This window comes from Chrysochloris asiatica, unplaced genomic scaffold, assembly GCF_000296735.1.
Source record: "Chrysochloris asiatica unplaced genomic scaffold, ChrAsi1.0 scaffold00037, whole genome shotgun sequence".
In the NCBI taxonomy this organism is placed as follows: Eukaryota; Metazoa; Chordata; class Mammalia; order Afrosoricida; family Chrysochloridae; genus Chrysochloris; species Chrysochloris asiatica.
This window is the reverse complement of record NW_006408555.1, coordinates 4,966,995-4,981,356: the sequence shown is the minus strand read 5'-3', so window position 1 is coordinate 4,981,356 and position 14,362 is coordinate 4,966,995. Positions and strand designations below refer to the sequence as shown.

The window sequence follows — 14,362 nt, the reverse complement described above, 5'->3', positions numbered from 1 at the left end:
CTTCAACATTTTAAAAAGTTCCTGTGCAGCAGATTTGCCCAATGCAATACGTCGTCTGATCTCTTGACTGCTGCTTCCACTAGTGTTGATAGTTGATCCAAGAAGAATGAAGTCCTTGACAACTTCAATCTTTTCTCCATTGATAAGAACGTTGTTTATTAGTCCAGTGGTGAGTATTTTTGTTTTCTTGACATTGAGATGCAATCCATATCGAAGGCTGTGCTCTTTGATCTTCATAAGTAAATGTTTCAAGGCCAACTGCATAGGAGCAGTAAAGTCCTTGAGAACCAAAAGTTTGAATCTCTGCGCTGGGGATTCGCTAGCTTTGGGGACTCAAAGTTCCAAAATTGGCCCACCTAGGTCAGAGTCCTGGTGTGGCACTGTGGGCTAATGCACCAGACTGCAAAGCCGCTTGAACTACAAGGTTGGTGGTTCAAGCTCACCAGCTGCTCCTCGCAAACCCTATACAAGGTCGCTATGGGTCGGAACTGACTCGACGGCACTTAACAACAACAAGGTCAGATTTACAGGCAACTCTGGTTCAACAACCCACTTTGCTCGTGAGTCTGCTAACATTGGCCAGAAACGATGAATGGTCTATTCCGACCCATAGTAACCCTGTATAGGGTTTCCAAGGAACGGCTGGTGGGTTTGAACTGCCGATCTTGCAGTCAAACGGACCCTGCAGTCCAGTGCATTATCCTGCAGTGCCACACCATTAGTGGAAACTCTTCCTGCTGGGCCCTTCTAATTGACCCAGCCTCCTCACCCAAAAACTATACTGATAGCTAACTATAAGGGTGTAGTGAGGGCTGTCTGTCCTGGGTACATGCTCCAAGTAGTGGGGGTTTAGTATTTAGACTAACACATATCTGATTAAGTCTTGTGAGGTTGCATTCGATTTTATGAACTTTTAATTCCTGACTCTTGTACATTTGTAAGCCCTCAAAGCTTCCTGCTGTAGCCCTATAGGATAAGCACTGGACTGCTGCTAGGATGGTAGTTCAACTCCACCAGCTACTCCTTGGAAACCCTATACAAGGTCCTAAAGAGTAAGAACTGACTCGATAGCACTTAACAGTAACAGAGCTTCCTGCAACCACTGTGTATGTAATGCATTTGAGCCTAACTGTGTCCTTCTAACTGGGGTATTAACTGTAGTCAGGCTGCTGTAATCATAATCCTTCACAATGCCAAGGAACCCTGCTGGCGAAGTGGTTAAGGGTTCAGCTGCTAACCGAAAGGTCATCAGTTCCACCCCACCAGGTGCTCCACCTGAGAAAGATGTGCTTTCTTCAAGATTACAGCCGAGGAAACCCTATGGGGTAGTTCTACTCTGTCCAACAGGGTCACTTGCTGTTATGAAATGCCACCTAGTCAGTTCCAACTCATAGCAACCCTGTATAGGGTTTCTGAGGAGTGGGTGGTGAGTTTGAACCACCGACCTTGTGGTTCAACCTGACCTTGAGGTTAATTGCTTATCCTAGGATGCCATACCAGTATGCATAGGGTCACTTGTTGTTAAGTGCTGTCAGGTCGATTCCGACCCATAGCCACCCTGTATAAGGTTTCCAAGGAGCAGCTGGTGAATTGAACCGCTGACCTTGCAGTTCAAATGACTTTGCAGTCTGGTGCATTAACCCACAGTGCCACCCCAGGACTCCACAGGGTCACTAGGAGTCTGAATTTGACTCGAAAGCAATGAAGTGGTTGTTTTTTAATCACTATGCAACTGAATGGAATCCCTGTGTGGCACTGTAGGATAAGCACTGGACTGCTATCTCCAAGGTTGGTGGTTCAAACCCAACAGGTGCTCCTTGGAAACCCTATACAAGGTTGCTATGAGTACGAACTAATTTGAGACACTTAACAATAAACAAGTGACGAAGGAGCCCTGGTGGTACTGTAGGAGAAACACCATACTGTTAACCGCAGGGTCGGCAGTTCAAACCCACCAGCCAACCCCAGGGAGAAAGATGAGGCTTTTTGCTTCCATAAAGCCTTACAGCCTCTGAAACCCTAGGACTTGGAATCAACCTGATTGCACGACAGTGGGTTTGGTTCAGCTTACGCCATTAAATGGGAGTCCTGGTGGTGCCATGAGTTAAGCATTGGGCTGCTAACCGAATGGTCAGCAGTTTGAGCCCACCAACCACTTAGAGGGAGAAAGATGTAGCAGTCTGCTTCTGTAAAGATTTACAGTCTCAGAAACCCTACATGGTCGCTATGAGTGAGAAGCGAGTTGAGCAGCAGTGATTTGGTATGCCATGGATTACACAGGTGGACGAGGGAAATGGGGGAGACCAGTGAGTTGCAAACATAGCTGTCATGTGATAGTGAAGCCACCAAACAAGGAAGATACTGCTGCCAGCTCCTGAGGGTGCCTCTAGATTGAAGGGGGCTGGGCATGGCAGAGCTGAGTTGCTTGGATTGAGGGAGCTCTAGGACCCAGGTCTATCACCTTTCCACCAGTCCAGGGTCTAAAATCACTTGTTAAAAATTAAACAAGCAAAGGACTAAGGGACCATGTGAACCCTCACTTCCAGTACCAAGAGATCAGAAGAACTAGATGGTGCCCAGCTACCACTGCTGACCACTCTGAAAGGGATCACAGTATGAGGTCCTGGAGAGAGTGGGAGGTAAATGTGAAAACAAAACTTAAAATCATAAAGAAGGCCTGGCTTACTGACCACAGACTGGTGGAAGCCTGAGACTATGGCCCTTAGTGACCCTTCTGGCTTGGAATGGAACTCAGCCTCATGGCTCAACTTTCAGCCAAACAATTGTTGTTGTTAGGTGCCACTGGGTCAGTACCAATTCGTAGCAACCCTATGCACAACAGAGCGAAACACTGTCCAGTCCTGGGTCAACATCACAATCATTGCTATGCCTAACTAAACCCATTACTGCTGCCACTGTGCCAATCCATCTCGTTGGAGGTCTTCATCTTTTTCTCTGACTCTCCATTTTGCCAAGCACGATATCCTTCTCCAGGAACTGATCCCTACTGACAACATATGTCTGAAGTATGAAAGATGAAGTCTGGTCATCCTGACATCCAAGAAGCACTCTGGCTACACTTCTTCTAACACAGATCTATTTGTTCTTTTGGTAGTCCATGGTACTTTCAATATTCTCCTCTAATACCATAACTCAAATGCATCAATTCTTCTACGATCTTCCTTATTCACTGTCCAACTTCCGTGTGCATATGAGGTTACTGAAAATATCATGGCTTGGGTCAGGTGCACTTTAGTCCTCAAACTGACATCTTTGCTCTTTAACACTTTAAAGAGGTCTTATGCAGATTTGCCAGTGCAATATGTCATTTGATGTCTTGACTGCTGCTTCCATGAGTGTTAATGGCTGATTAGAGCAAAATGAAGTCTTTGACAACTTCAATCTTTCTTCATTTATATGGATGTTGTTTATTGGTTCAGTGGTGAGGAATTGTGTTTTCTTCACATTGCAATGCAATCCTTACTGAAGGCTGTGGTCTTTGATCTTCATCAGTAGGTATGTTAAACCCTCTGTGCTTTCAGCAAGCTAGGTTGTATCATTTGCATATCACAGATAGTAAAAGAGTATTCCAATCCTGATGCCTAGTTTTTCTTCATATAATCCAGCTTCTCAGATTATTTTTTCAGCATACAGACTGAATAAGTGTGGTCAAAGAATCCAACCTTGGTGCACATATTTGCTCATTTTAAATCATTCGTTGTTCCCTTGCTCTGTTTGAACAGTTGCCTTGCGGTCTATGTACAGATTCCTCATGAGCACAATTAAGTGTTCTGGAATACTCATACTTCACAATGTTGCCCTTAGCTTGTCATGATCCACACAATCAAAAGCCTTTGTGTAGTCAGTAAAGCACAGGCAAACATCTTTCTGGTATTCTCTGCTTTCAGCCAAGATCCATCTGACTCAAAAATGATATCCCTCATTCCATGTTCTCTTCTGAATCTGCCTTGAACCTCTGTAAATTCTCTGTCAATGTACGGTCACAGCCATTTTTGCATTGTCTTTAGTTAACACTTGACTCACATGGAATACAGACAGGGCTATAAGTGAACATGAGTGGGACACACACCCCTAGAACAAGCAACCACCCAAGATCAACAGGGCAGCATTTGCCCAGAGGTTCAGAAGGCAGGAAAGGGTAAGAAAACGCTAAACACAGAAGTGGCAAGAGGGCTGTGAGGACTGTAATCCAAGTCACAAATCAAAACGTGTCTCAACTGTTGAATGGAAAACCAATTTGCTTTGTAAATTCACACCCAAATCACAATGAAAAGTTAAATGAATAACTTGTTAAACACACTGCTTCATGGACATAAAGTAGTCAACGTTCCGGAAAGTAAATCTTTATTCAAAATTAAATGTTCTTTTAACGCGGAACAGCCAAGACAATATTGAGACATGACTGCCATTGGGTTTGGAGGCATCAGAGTGTCAGGACTGAAGATAAACCTCTAAACCTGGGGTTCCCAGGTTTAATGAGGAAAATGACTCATCAAAAGAGTTGTCTGTACCCACTGTCTCCCCTTTCTTCTTCCAGCTCTTCCTGGAGCCCACTCCATTTTCGCTTTCATCCCTTCCACTTGGCAGAAATGGCTCAGTGCCAAAATCAATTATCAAAATCTGTCCTGTCTTAGCCTACTAGGAAAGGAAATGTCTCCATAGTTTAAGAAGATACATTGGCCACACTGTGTCATTTTCTAGGGATTCATCAAATCACCCACACCACAGGTACTCACAGGGTAATTACTGGAAACATTTTTTCATTATTTCTTTAGGTGGAAGAAGAATGCATCTCTTATTCCAAGCAATCGGTTTACAAACATTTGCAACAAAACCTCTTCCAGAGGAAGTGGAAGCAGCTGCATGTACTTTTAAATTCTCAGTCCACACATTACGTTTCAAAGGTTCATTATTTCCTATAGTCTCAGTAAGAAATCTTAGACACACCAGTGGTCCAACTAAAACTTTCAAACAGCTCTGAAGACAAGGAAAAAACACTTTAGGGAGTACTTAGCTAAAGTCTCAGCCTTGCTTTTTCACTGAAGTGATGGACCAGCTGACAACTGTGTTTATGCCCATATGCGGACTTACCTACAACCTACTGAGTGGGAAACAAAAACTTCTCATCACAGAATGATTCAATACCTACTTTATAAAGTGTGACGCTGTAAGAACAACACTAGACCACAAGGTCAACTCAACCACAAGGTCGGTGGTTCGAACTCCCCAGCCACTCCTCGGAAAACCTACACAGGGTTGCTGGGAGTCGGAGTGACTCGACAGCACTTAACCACCACCACCTACTTTATAAGGAGCCCGGATAGCATAGTGGGTTACAAGTTGGGCTGCTATCCTCAAGGTCAGCAGTTCAAACTGACCAACTGCTCTGCGGGACAAAGATGAGGCTTTCTGTTTCCATAAAGATTTACATACAGCTTCGGAAACCTTGTACAGGGTCGCCATGAGTCAAACTCAATGTGACAGCACACCTCCGTCACCTATAAATGGAAGCCATTACCACATTACATATAGGACACACAGTGGTTCTGTAGGATAAGCAGTAAACACTGGTCTAGTGCCCACTGGCCACTCCTTGGGAGAAAGATGAGGTTTTCTGCTCCTACAAAGATTTACAGCCTCAGAAACCGTATACGAGGTTGCTGGTATAGGAGTCCTCGTGCGGCATTATAGGGTAAGAGTTGGGCTGCTAACTGCCAGGTCAGTGGTTCAAATCTACTATCCGCTTCTCAGAAACAGGGTTGCTATGAGTCAGAACGGACTCAACAACACTTATCAACAACATAAGTGGGAACTGACAAGATAGGTTTTTGTAAGGTTGCAGCTTCTTCCCACACACATCCATTAGAATTAAGTCACAGTGACGAGAGGACTTTTGTCTGGCTTTGTTATTGTAGTTAGGTGCTGCCAAGTTGATTTGACTCATAGCAACCCTGCAGAGGGTTTTCAAGGAGCAGGTGGTGGGCTTGAACCACAGACCTTGTAGCTAGCAGTCCAGTACCTATCCTACAGTGCTATACCAGGTCTGTTGCTGTTAAGTGCTGTCGAGTTGGTTCCAACTCAGAGTGACCCTATATAAGGTTTCCAAGAAGCAGCTGGTGGGCTTGAACTGCTGACCTTGTGGTTAGCGGTCCAGTGCTTATCCCATAGTGCCACACCAGGATTAAAGATTAAATACCATAAATTAATTGTTGGGTGAGGGCAAACACCAGATATGTCAGAAGAAATGCTTCCCAGGTAACGTCATCGTAGCTCACCACGTTACGTTGAATCCGCAGTCTGTCGTTTTTTCCATAGCAGATCCTCTTACGTTATCCAGACAGGGTCTATCAGCAGACAAGCTTCTGGACTTCACCACTGTTGGCAACGTCATTGACAAAACTGTGCATCATTCATAAAAGCGAACTCAGGCCTGCTTACAGGGCGCATCATCTCGCGAGAGAACGATTCCATACACCTGACACTCAGCTGGTTCACGAGCTTCTGCGTCAGTGTCACCGTATGAAGTTAAACTTTAAATATGTACACACTGTTATATCCCTACAGTGATGGACAGTTTTCAAAGCACTATGTATGTGGTTCTTAAACATGTTTTGGCTTTAAAAGACTTGAACAAACAAACAAACAAAAGTTTCTGAGTAGATTCCAATGCTAACTCACATTGTGGGGATTTGTGCATAATTATCTTCACACCAATATTAAGTATTCACTACAAGGCATGAATTCATTACACAAACCAAGAATGGGCTTCTAATATTATTTCAACAGCTACACTGTATCACAGACATAATTTGTGCAGACTTTAATGACTGTTCCACAAGTACTCGATGTTCATACTGATAATGCTGCTGGAATGGAATGGAATGGAAGGACACAGAAAGAAGTATGAAAACCAGATACATCACATTCTAAAGGGTCACATTTCACTGGTAAAAGGGAACCAGGTTGAGAAATCACTAGTTATCTGCAAGGACAATCAGTATACATCAAGAGATGCCTCTGAGTCACCCAGACGTGTCCAATTCAAGGGCTGAATTACTGCCAGCCACCGTAGAATGACACGACAAAGCCAAGTAGTGGCAAATAACATTATACATGGCAAATCAACAGCACAAGATTGGGTGGGCTTGTTTAGTATCAAAACCCAGTCAGATTCCACCTGACACCATCTTGACAGGAAATCTTTTTTCAAAGTCATTCACCCACAAATACAATTGCTCGTAGACACACACAAACACACACCTCTGAGGGAAGTTCAGCAGAAGAGCATATTTATACAGAAACAACTAAAGCTGTACCATACAACATACACGCATTTTCACTGCTAAGAATACCAGCGAGCTGAGTTATAAAATAACACACTTCAATGGACTTTCCGATGAACACCGGGAAACCAATACTGCAATTCAGCCGCTGAACTGGGTAATGAACGGCCCTTAAAACAACAGCAGTTGAGATCACAAGAGCTGACAAGTCACATTTTCTGTATATTTCATTGTCAGGTTTCCGTGTTTCAGAGAGCAGCATGAGCCACACCTCTGTGAACAGCTTAGGGGAAGCAGCATCGACATTTCGGTTTCTCCAGTTTGTTCCCAGGCGTCGGTAGTTACTTGCTCTGTGCCGTTCACGTGTGACTTGAGCGTTTTCCCCACAGCATTCCCTAAAAGTACCAGGTTTACTTGGCAAAGGATAAATTGACAGTTTGCTAAACAACCAGTGAGAAAAGAAAATGCAGGAGATGAATTCATCATGTTCTTCCAAATGCCCCAATACTGCAGGCTCCCATGGGCTGGCAAAGCATCCCAAATGATCATCCAGGTTCACGCGTTGCAGGACAAGGCCTCCTTGCGTAGTGAGCGGTTGAGAATGTTCGCTCCCCATACCCAGAGCCACTCGGGCATGTACTGTGCAAAAAGAAACTAGGAATCAAAGAGAGAGAAGGTAGAAGGTTAGACCCTGACAGCCATCAGCACTGAAGTGCTGAAACCAATCTGTGGTCTAATGCCACAGAGATCCACCAATCACCTTCCACAAAGCCAAGGAAAAGCTATTTAGGGGCCACTGTACTGAGGATGGGAGGGGAAGAGAAACATGATCCCTCTCAGCCCCCAGTGCTAATGAGGCTGGACAGAGCTACACACAGAACACAATCCCACTGTTGGTTAGTGTGATTCCAACAGAAAAGACAGTTGGTTCAGACAGATGCACAGACAGACACGAACGGGGTTAGTAGCAGATAAAGAAACTGGAGTTGGAGCCCAACTATGCAAGAGAACTTCACACCAAGACACAGGACTTCGGAGGTCCAGTATTTGGTCAGGAGTTATGGCAACCTCCTAGGGGAATACCTACAGTGTCCCTGACACGCTGCTGATGAGCCCATTCTGACCCCAGAGGATAGAGGAGAACTGCCCTGTAGCATTTCCAAGTCTGTCTCCTTTACAGAAGAAGACTGTCACATCTTTGTTCAGGCTAGTGGGTTTGAACCACAGACCTTTTGATTCACAGTGCAGAGCTTATCCACTGCACCACCACTGGACCCTCTGGAGAGCCAGGACTTCATGGGGAAAGTACCCAGGGATCACAAGTTCAAACACAGCAGCCACTCCTCAGAAAGCCTCCAGAGGGTTGCTATGAGCTAACAACTGGTCTTTGGAGCCTGTGTCCTGATCGAAGCCTTCCAACTCCCACCAGGTGTGTGAGTCCGTGTGTGGCCCCTGCCGGGAGCCTGTACACAGGGCGGCCCTGACACACGCAGGCACAGGGAGCCAACCAGACAGTGGTTCCCCTCCAAGGTGGTATTCTTGACCTGTTTGTTCAGGACTTACATCATAGAGATAGGAGCACTGAAGACGTAGTGGTTAAGCAATTCAGCTGTTAACCACAAGGCTTGCGGTTCGAACCCACCAGCCGCTCCTCGGGAGACACTTGTGCCAATCTGTTTTCCTCAAGATTTAGTCTCGGAAACCCTACAAGGCTGTTCTACCCTGTCCTATAGGGTCAGGATGAGGCAACATTGACTTGACGGTAGGGAGTGGGTTTGGTGTTTGGGTTTCGGGGAAGGACCTGGCATCTAGAACTCAGCCTGTGCTCTACTTTCCACAGTGACCGAAGGCAGCAGCTTCGGTCACACGTCACCTCCAGCATGGAATCTGACACATCTCAGTGAAAGAGCACACCTGCGTCCACGCCGTCAGCCCTGCCCATCTCACCTCCTGCAGGGGTTACCTGACACACAGTCTCCACGCTGTACTTGTCAATACCCTGCAACCGGCCTTCTCTCAACATCTCTTGTGGCACGTCACCAGAGCGTGGTGTCAGGGGACAGTGGCATAGACGATCACTCTTCCATTGTCCTCCGTCTCCAAGGTGGCTCTTCTCCCCCTGACGAGCCCCGGAAGGTGGCAGCTCCCTGAGGCTCTGCTCTCGCTCTCTTCTCTTCCCTCTACCTCCTGTCTCTCTGAATAACAGTGCCCACATAACAGCTTACCAGCCAGTTAAATGCCAGTGGCTTGCACACCTCTATTGCCCATGCAAATCTCTCAGCCGACCTCCCAGCTGCCAACTCTGTGTCTCCATGTCTAAGTATTTTCCAAGTCCTTCAAAGGTAAAATTCGTTTTCTCTCAAGCTACCTGAGTAAATAATGCCGCTGAGCTTCTGAGTCCTCAACATTGAGTCCTAGTGTGGTGGTACAGGATCAGCACTGGACTGCTTACCTCATTAGGTCAGCAGTTCAAACCCACCAGCTGCTCCTCGGAAGCCCTATACAGACAGGGTCCTTATGAGCCAGAACCCATTCAAGGACACTTAACAACAAACCTGAGGTGACTTTGCTCATTCCTCCCCAACCCTCCACCTCCCATTTCAGTCAACCCTCCTTTTCAGTCTACCCCAATTATCTGGTCACAATAAGCACACACCACCATTCTTAGTGAATGCACTACACAAAAGAAGAAAACGGGAGTAAACAACCCAAATTAGAACTCTATGCATTACATCTGACATATCAAACTTCGTCAACAGTATGCTTTATACAGACAAGAGACTGAGAATTAAAGTCTTGACCAAATTCAGATGGGCAAGATTCAACCTGGGAAAACTGTATCAAAAGAAAGGATGACTGTTTGTAACCATGACTATGAAGCGATATAGCCAGGATGGATGCAAAGCTACCGTTCTCCCATGTAAACTATTAGATAATTCACAATAAAAACTTAAAAAAAAAAAAAATGAATAGAGAGAACGGATGGTTAAAATTTAAAAAGTTTAAAAAATAGGATGTCTGATTGCAACCATGGCAATGTAACGGTACACGATAGGATGAATGTAAAGCTACTGTTCTCCCATGTAAACTATCACATCATTCACAGTAAAAACTTTAAAAAAATAAAATGAAATGAACAGAGAGAACAGATGGTTAAAAAACAAAAAGGAAAGATGACTATGAAAGAGAAGTCCGGGGGGCAAAGGTATCAGAAAAATCTGCTCCGAACAAAATAGAAAGTGATGAATCAGATCTTTGGTGTAAAACTGGAAGGAAAAAAGTGACAATGTTGAAAGAAATTTGAAGAAAATAAAAAATGAAAGTAGAAAAAATATGGGAATACTTAAACAGCGTTGTATAGAGAATGAGTCCAGGAACGAACTCAGCTTAACAGAATGTTTTGGCAGAAAGAAATAGATTCTCAAGGAAAGCTCATCAACATGAACATTAAATTACTGGTGCTTATAAACAGTCAGAGGAGCTCTGGCAGCACAGTGGTTACAAGTCAGGCTGCTAACCTTGAGGTCAGCAGTTTGAAACTACCAGCCATTCCACGGGAGAAAGATGATGCTTTCTGCTCCCGAAAAGATTTACAGCCTTGGAAATGAGTTGCTATGAGTTGGAACCAACTCCTCAACACACCACCACCACCGCCACCATAAACGGTCAGTTTTAAAAAGCAAAGAAGTCCCTCCGGTGTGCCTGACCCAAGTTTTCAATCGTCTCTTGCCCATGGGAAACCCGGTCAGTGAATAGGAAGAACGAAGAAAAACTGATGCCTTTGAGTTAAGGTGTTAACAAAGACTACTGAATGTCTGTGGACTGTCGGAAGAAAAGAGGTTCTGGCGGCACGCTGGGCTAAGTGCTGAACTGGTAACCAATACAGAGGTCAGTGGTTCAAATACACCAGCAGCTCTGTGGAAGAGAGATGAGGCAGTCTGCTCCTTTAAAGATTTGCAGCCTTGGGAACCCTGAAAGACAGTTCTGCTCTATCCTTTAGGGTTGCTATGACTTGGAACGACTCTAAGGCAGTGGATTTTTTTAGCCAGAAGAAAGAACACATCTGTCTTGGAGGAAGTGCAGCCAGAAGGCTCCTCACAAGTGATGGTGGCAAGATTTCATCTCACATCCTTTGGGCGACTTAGCAGGAGGGACCAGTTCCTGGAGAAGGACACCTTCAATGAGCCGGAGTGACCCAGCGGCTGCAGGAATGGATGGACTGAAAGGCAGCGAGGATTGTGAAAGATGAGGCTGTGGTTTGTTCAGCGGTACACAGGTGGGGTCGCTGTGAGTCGGAGCCGACCCGATGGCATCGAACAACAATCAACACAGCCCCTGGCACATCTAAAGCCCATCCTCACTGAGTCTCCATTTCTGAGACAGTTCCAACAGTCACGGATGTCTAATCTACGGCTTAAGTTTCTCTGCTTGTCTCCAGTAACTAAATAGACCAAAAACAGCTACTGAAATCGCATTTCTTCTTAAAGTGACTTTGAGCCAAATCCTCTGAGAAAAGCAAAACTTAACTGTTGGCTGACTTATCCATTTATGCAGTGGTTGTAAATCAAACCGTGGTTATGTAAAGAGACCCAACCAATGTATCTGATTATGTTAAAAACGGTACATATTAAACAAAACGTTTTTTTCAAAAAACAGGACACCATCTATATAATCTGCTGAAGAAATAAAAGTCTCTTACAATAGATCATTGCATTCTCTACCAAAGAATCAAAATTTCAAAGGTCAAAAATGTTTCTCTTTAAGATATTAAAGACTCAAATCTCTATCATGCCAGAACAACACACTTAAAACAAAGCAAAATGGTACTTCTTAATCAAGGGAACTGAGGACGACCCTGGACTGGTATGTGACACAAAGGTGTCATGAAGTGAAGACCTACTTTCTGGTCTGTTCAGATTATACTACTGACTTACTGGTACCCCCCTTTAAACCTTCCTGGCATCTTTTTCTTTAGCAATTCCCACATAAATACAGAACATTTTTACATTTTTACACTGCTCCCACCCACTTTTATAATTCCCTCTTTGAGTCGCTGCAGAGATTGAACATTTGAATATTCTGAACACAATCATTCCATGGAAGAAACTTCAGTGACTTAATGAAGCTGTTCAGGAGTCGGGTTTTAATTCTCACCGTACCACCCGATTCCCATGTATCACTGATAAAGAGTGAGGGGGTTACCTGAATGGAATGCGACCAGTACCCTGTGGTCCTCTTTGAAATCCCAAGGGTAGAGACGGCATGCTGTGCGTATACTCGGGGGGAAGGCACCAACCACGGGCATCTGTGTAGAAAGCTGCTACGGGAGGTCATGTTGGTGGCGACGTAGAACGGGATCAGGCTCTGCACGAAGATGCCTTTGGAAGCGTATTCGTACTGTAACGCTCTGCTGAAGTGGTCTAAATAAGCCTGGTAAATGGGGGGCGCTGTTAGGCTGGCTTGAGCTTTCAGGGAATTGAAAGAACATCCAGAGTGAACGCAAAGGACTTGGTTACTATTGTTTCAGGAGAAAAACAAAAGTACAAGGAAACATGAGCTACTGACAAAACGCTCCACAGATCGGACCAGGTAACTGCAGTGCCTTGCGTTTTCACTTGTACGGGGTGGTGAATTATCTAACGTCTCTTCTAGCCATCATTTGTAACCCCACCAAAGTACGTTTCTGCCTTGCTGTACCCTCTTAACTTCCCTAACAGACCCGGAAACTGTTCCAGGGCTGAGTTTTACAACAAATCACTGAACCCAATGGAGGAATCGAGAGGGTTGTGGGAGGCATGGCTGGTGCCGCCTTCCTCGTACCACCCCCCAGTGGTTACTCCAGTACCTTCGAAGCAGAGAACGCGGCCAGCTGGGGCGTGGGTTTACAGCAGGAGCCAGAAGAGATGGTGACAATGGCGCCCTTCTTTCTCTCCACCATTCCGGGCAGCACGATGTGGACCATCAGACTCGCTGCGGCGATGTTGACATGAATGATGTCCCAGAGCTTGTCCTCGGAGACCTGAGTGAAATACTGGGGGTAGGGGTAGAACACACCCACGTTATTTACCAGGATGCCAATGTCTTTGTCTTTCAGGGCTTCTCGAATCGGGACGTAGATGTCGCGGCCGTGGCTGAAGTCTGCCACTACGATGTCGGTTTCCACTTTATAGGTGTCGGCTATGGCTTTAGCTACAACCTCCAACTTCTCTTTGTTCCGACTGATCAGGACAATGTTGACGCCGCGACTCGCTAACTCTTCGGCATAAGCTTTTCCAATCCCATCGGTTGCACCTACACAAGGGAGAAAGCAAGCCTGCTCATTTCATGGGGTGGACCTTTAAAATGGACCTTGATTTTTAAGGTTCTAAAACAAAAAGTCCACACGGGGGAAAAAACTCCCACTATGATAAATGCACCCAGAGACAACTGACCACACTAATGCTTTTTGTGGAGACCTGGTGTGGTGCTACAGGATCAGCAGAGGATTAATAACCACAAGGCTGGCGGTTCAAGTACACCAGCCAGCCCTTGGAAACCCTGTATAGCGTTGCTATGAGTCAGAACTGGGAAACACAACAATAATTTTGTGTTGGCTTTTTATCTGGGCTTTTTTTTCATTTTATGAAGCCATGGAGGCTGGATAAACCCCCAAAGTCATAGACTTCATATCACTTTAACCCTTTAACCACAAACCAATACTATCCTCCTGAAATCTTAAAAGCAAAACAGTAATTTGGTTTAACCAATGAAGGATGTCTGTTTTGTGCATTGGGCTCTTTTGACTTCTATCTGCATAGGATCAAACTGACAAGAGCTACTTGAAAGGTTAGATAGGGAAACTAGGGAAAATTGTTAAGTGCTGCTGAGTCAGTTCCGACTCATAACAATTCCAAATAGGGTTTCCAAGAGCAGCTGGTGGGCTTGAACCACCAACCTTGTGGCTAGCAGTGTAGTAGTGTTTATCCTAAAGTGCCACAGCACAACTCCATAGCTGATATTACGGGGGAGAAACAACTCAGAAAACGAGAGTGAGAATGGAAGACTGAAGTCAGTCATCA

At 45.1% G+C, this 14,362-nt stretch overlaps 1 protein-coding gene across 1 annotated transcript in view; it reads right to left on the bottom strand.

The window, feature by feature from the left end:
- Nucleotides 1–14,362, bottom strand: part of HSDL1 (hydroxysteroid dehydrogenase like 1) — a 17,074-nt gene that overhangs the window by 1,430 nt on the left and 1,282 nt on the right. The window contains exons 2-4 of the mRNA XM_006860294.1: nt 13,150–13,595; nt 12,507–12,734; nt 7,864–7,958 (exon numbers count right to left, since the gene is read on the bottom strand). Coding sequence (XP_006860356.1) covers nt 7,864–7,958; nt 12,507–12,734; nt 13,150–13,595 — 769 coding nt within the window. The remainder of the gene's footprint in view (nt 1–7,863; nt 7,959–12,506; nt 12,735–13,149; nt 13,596–14,362) is intronic.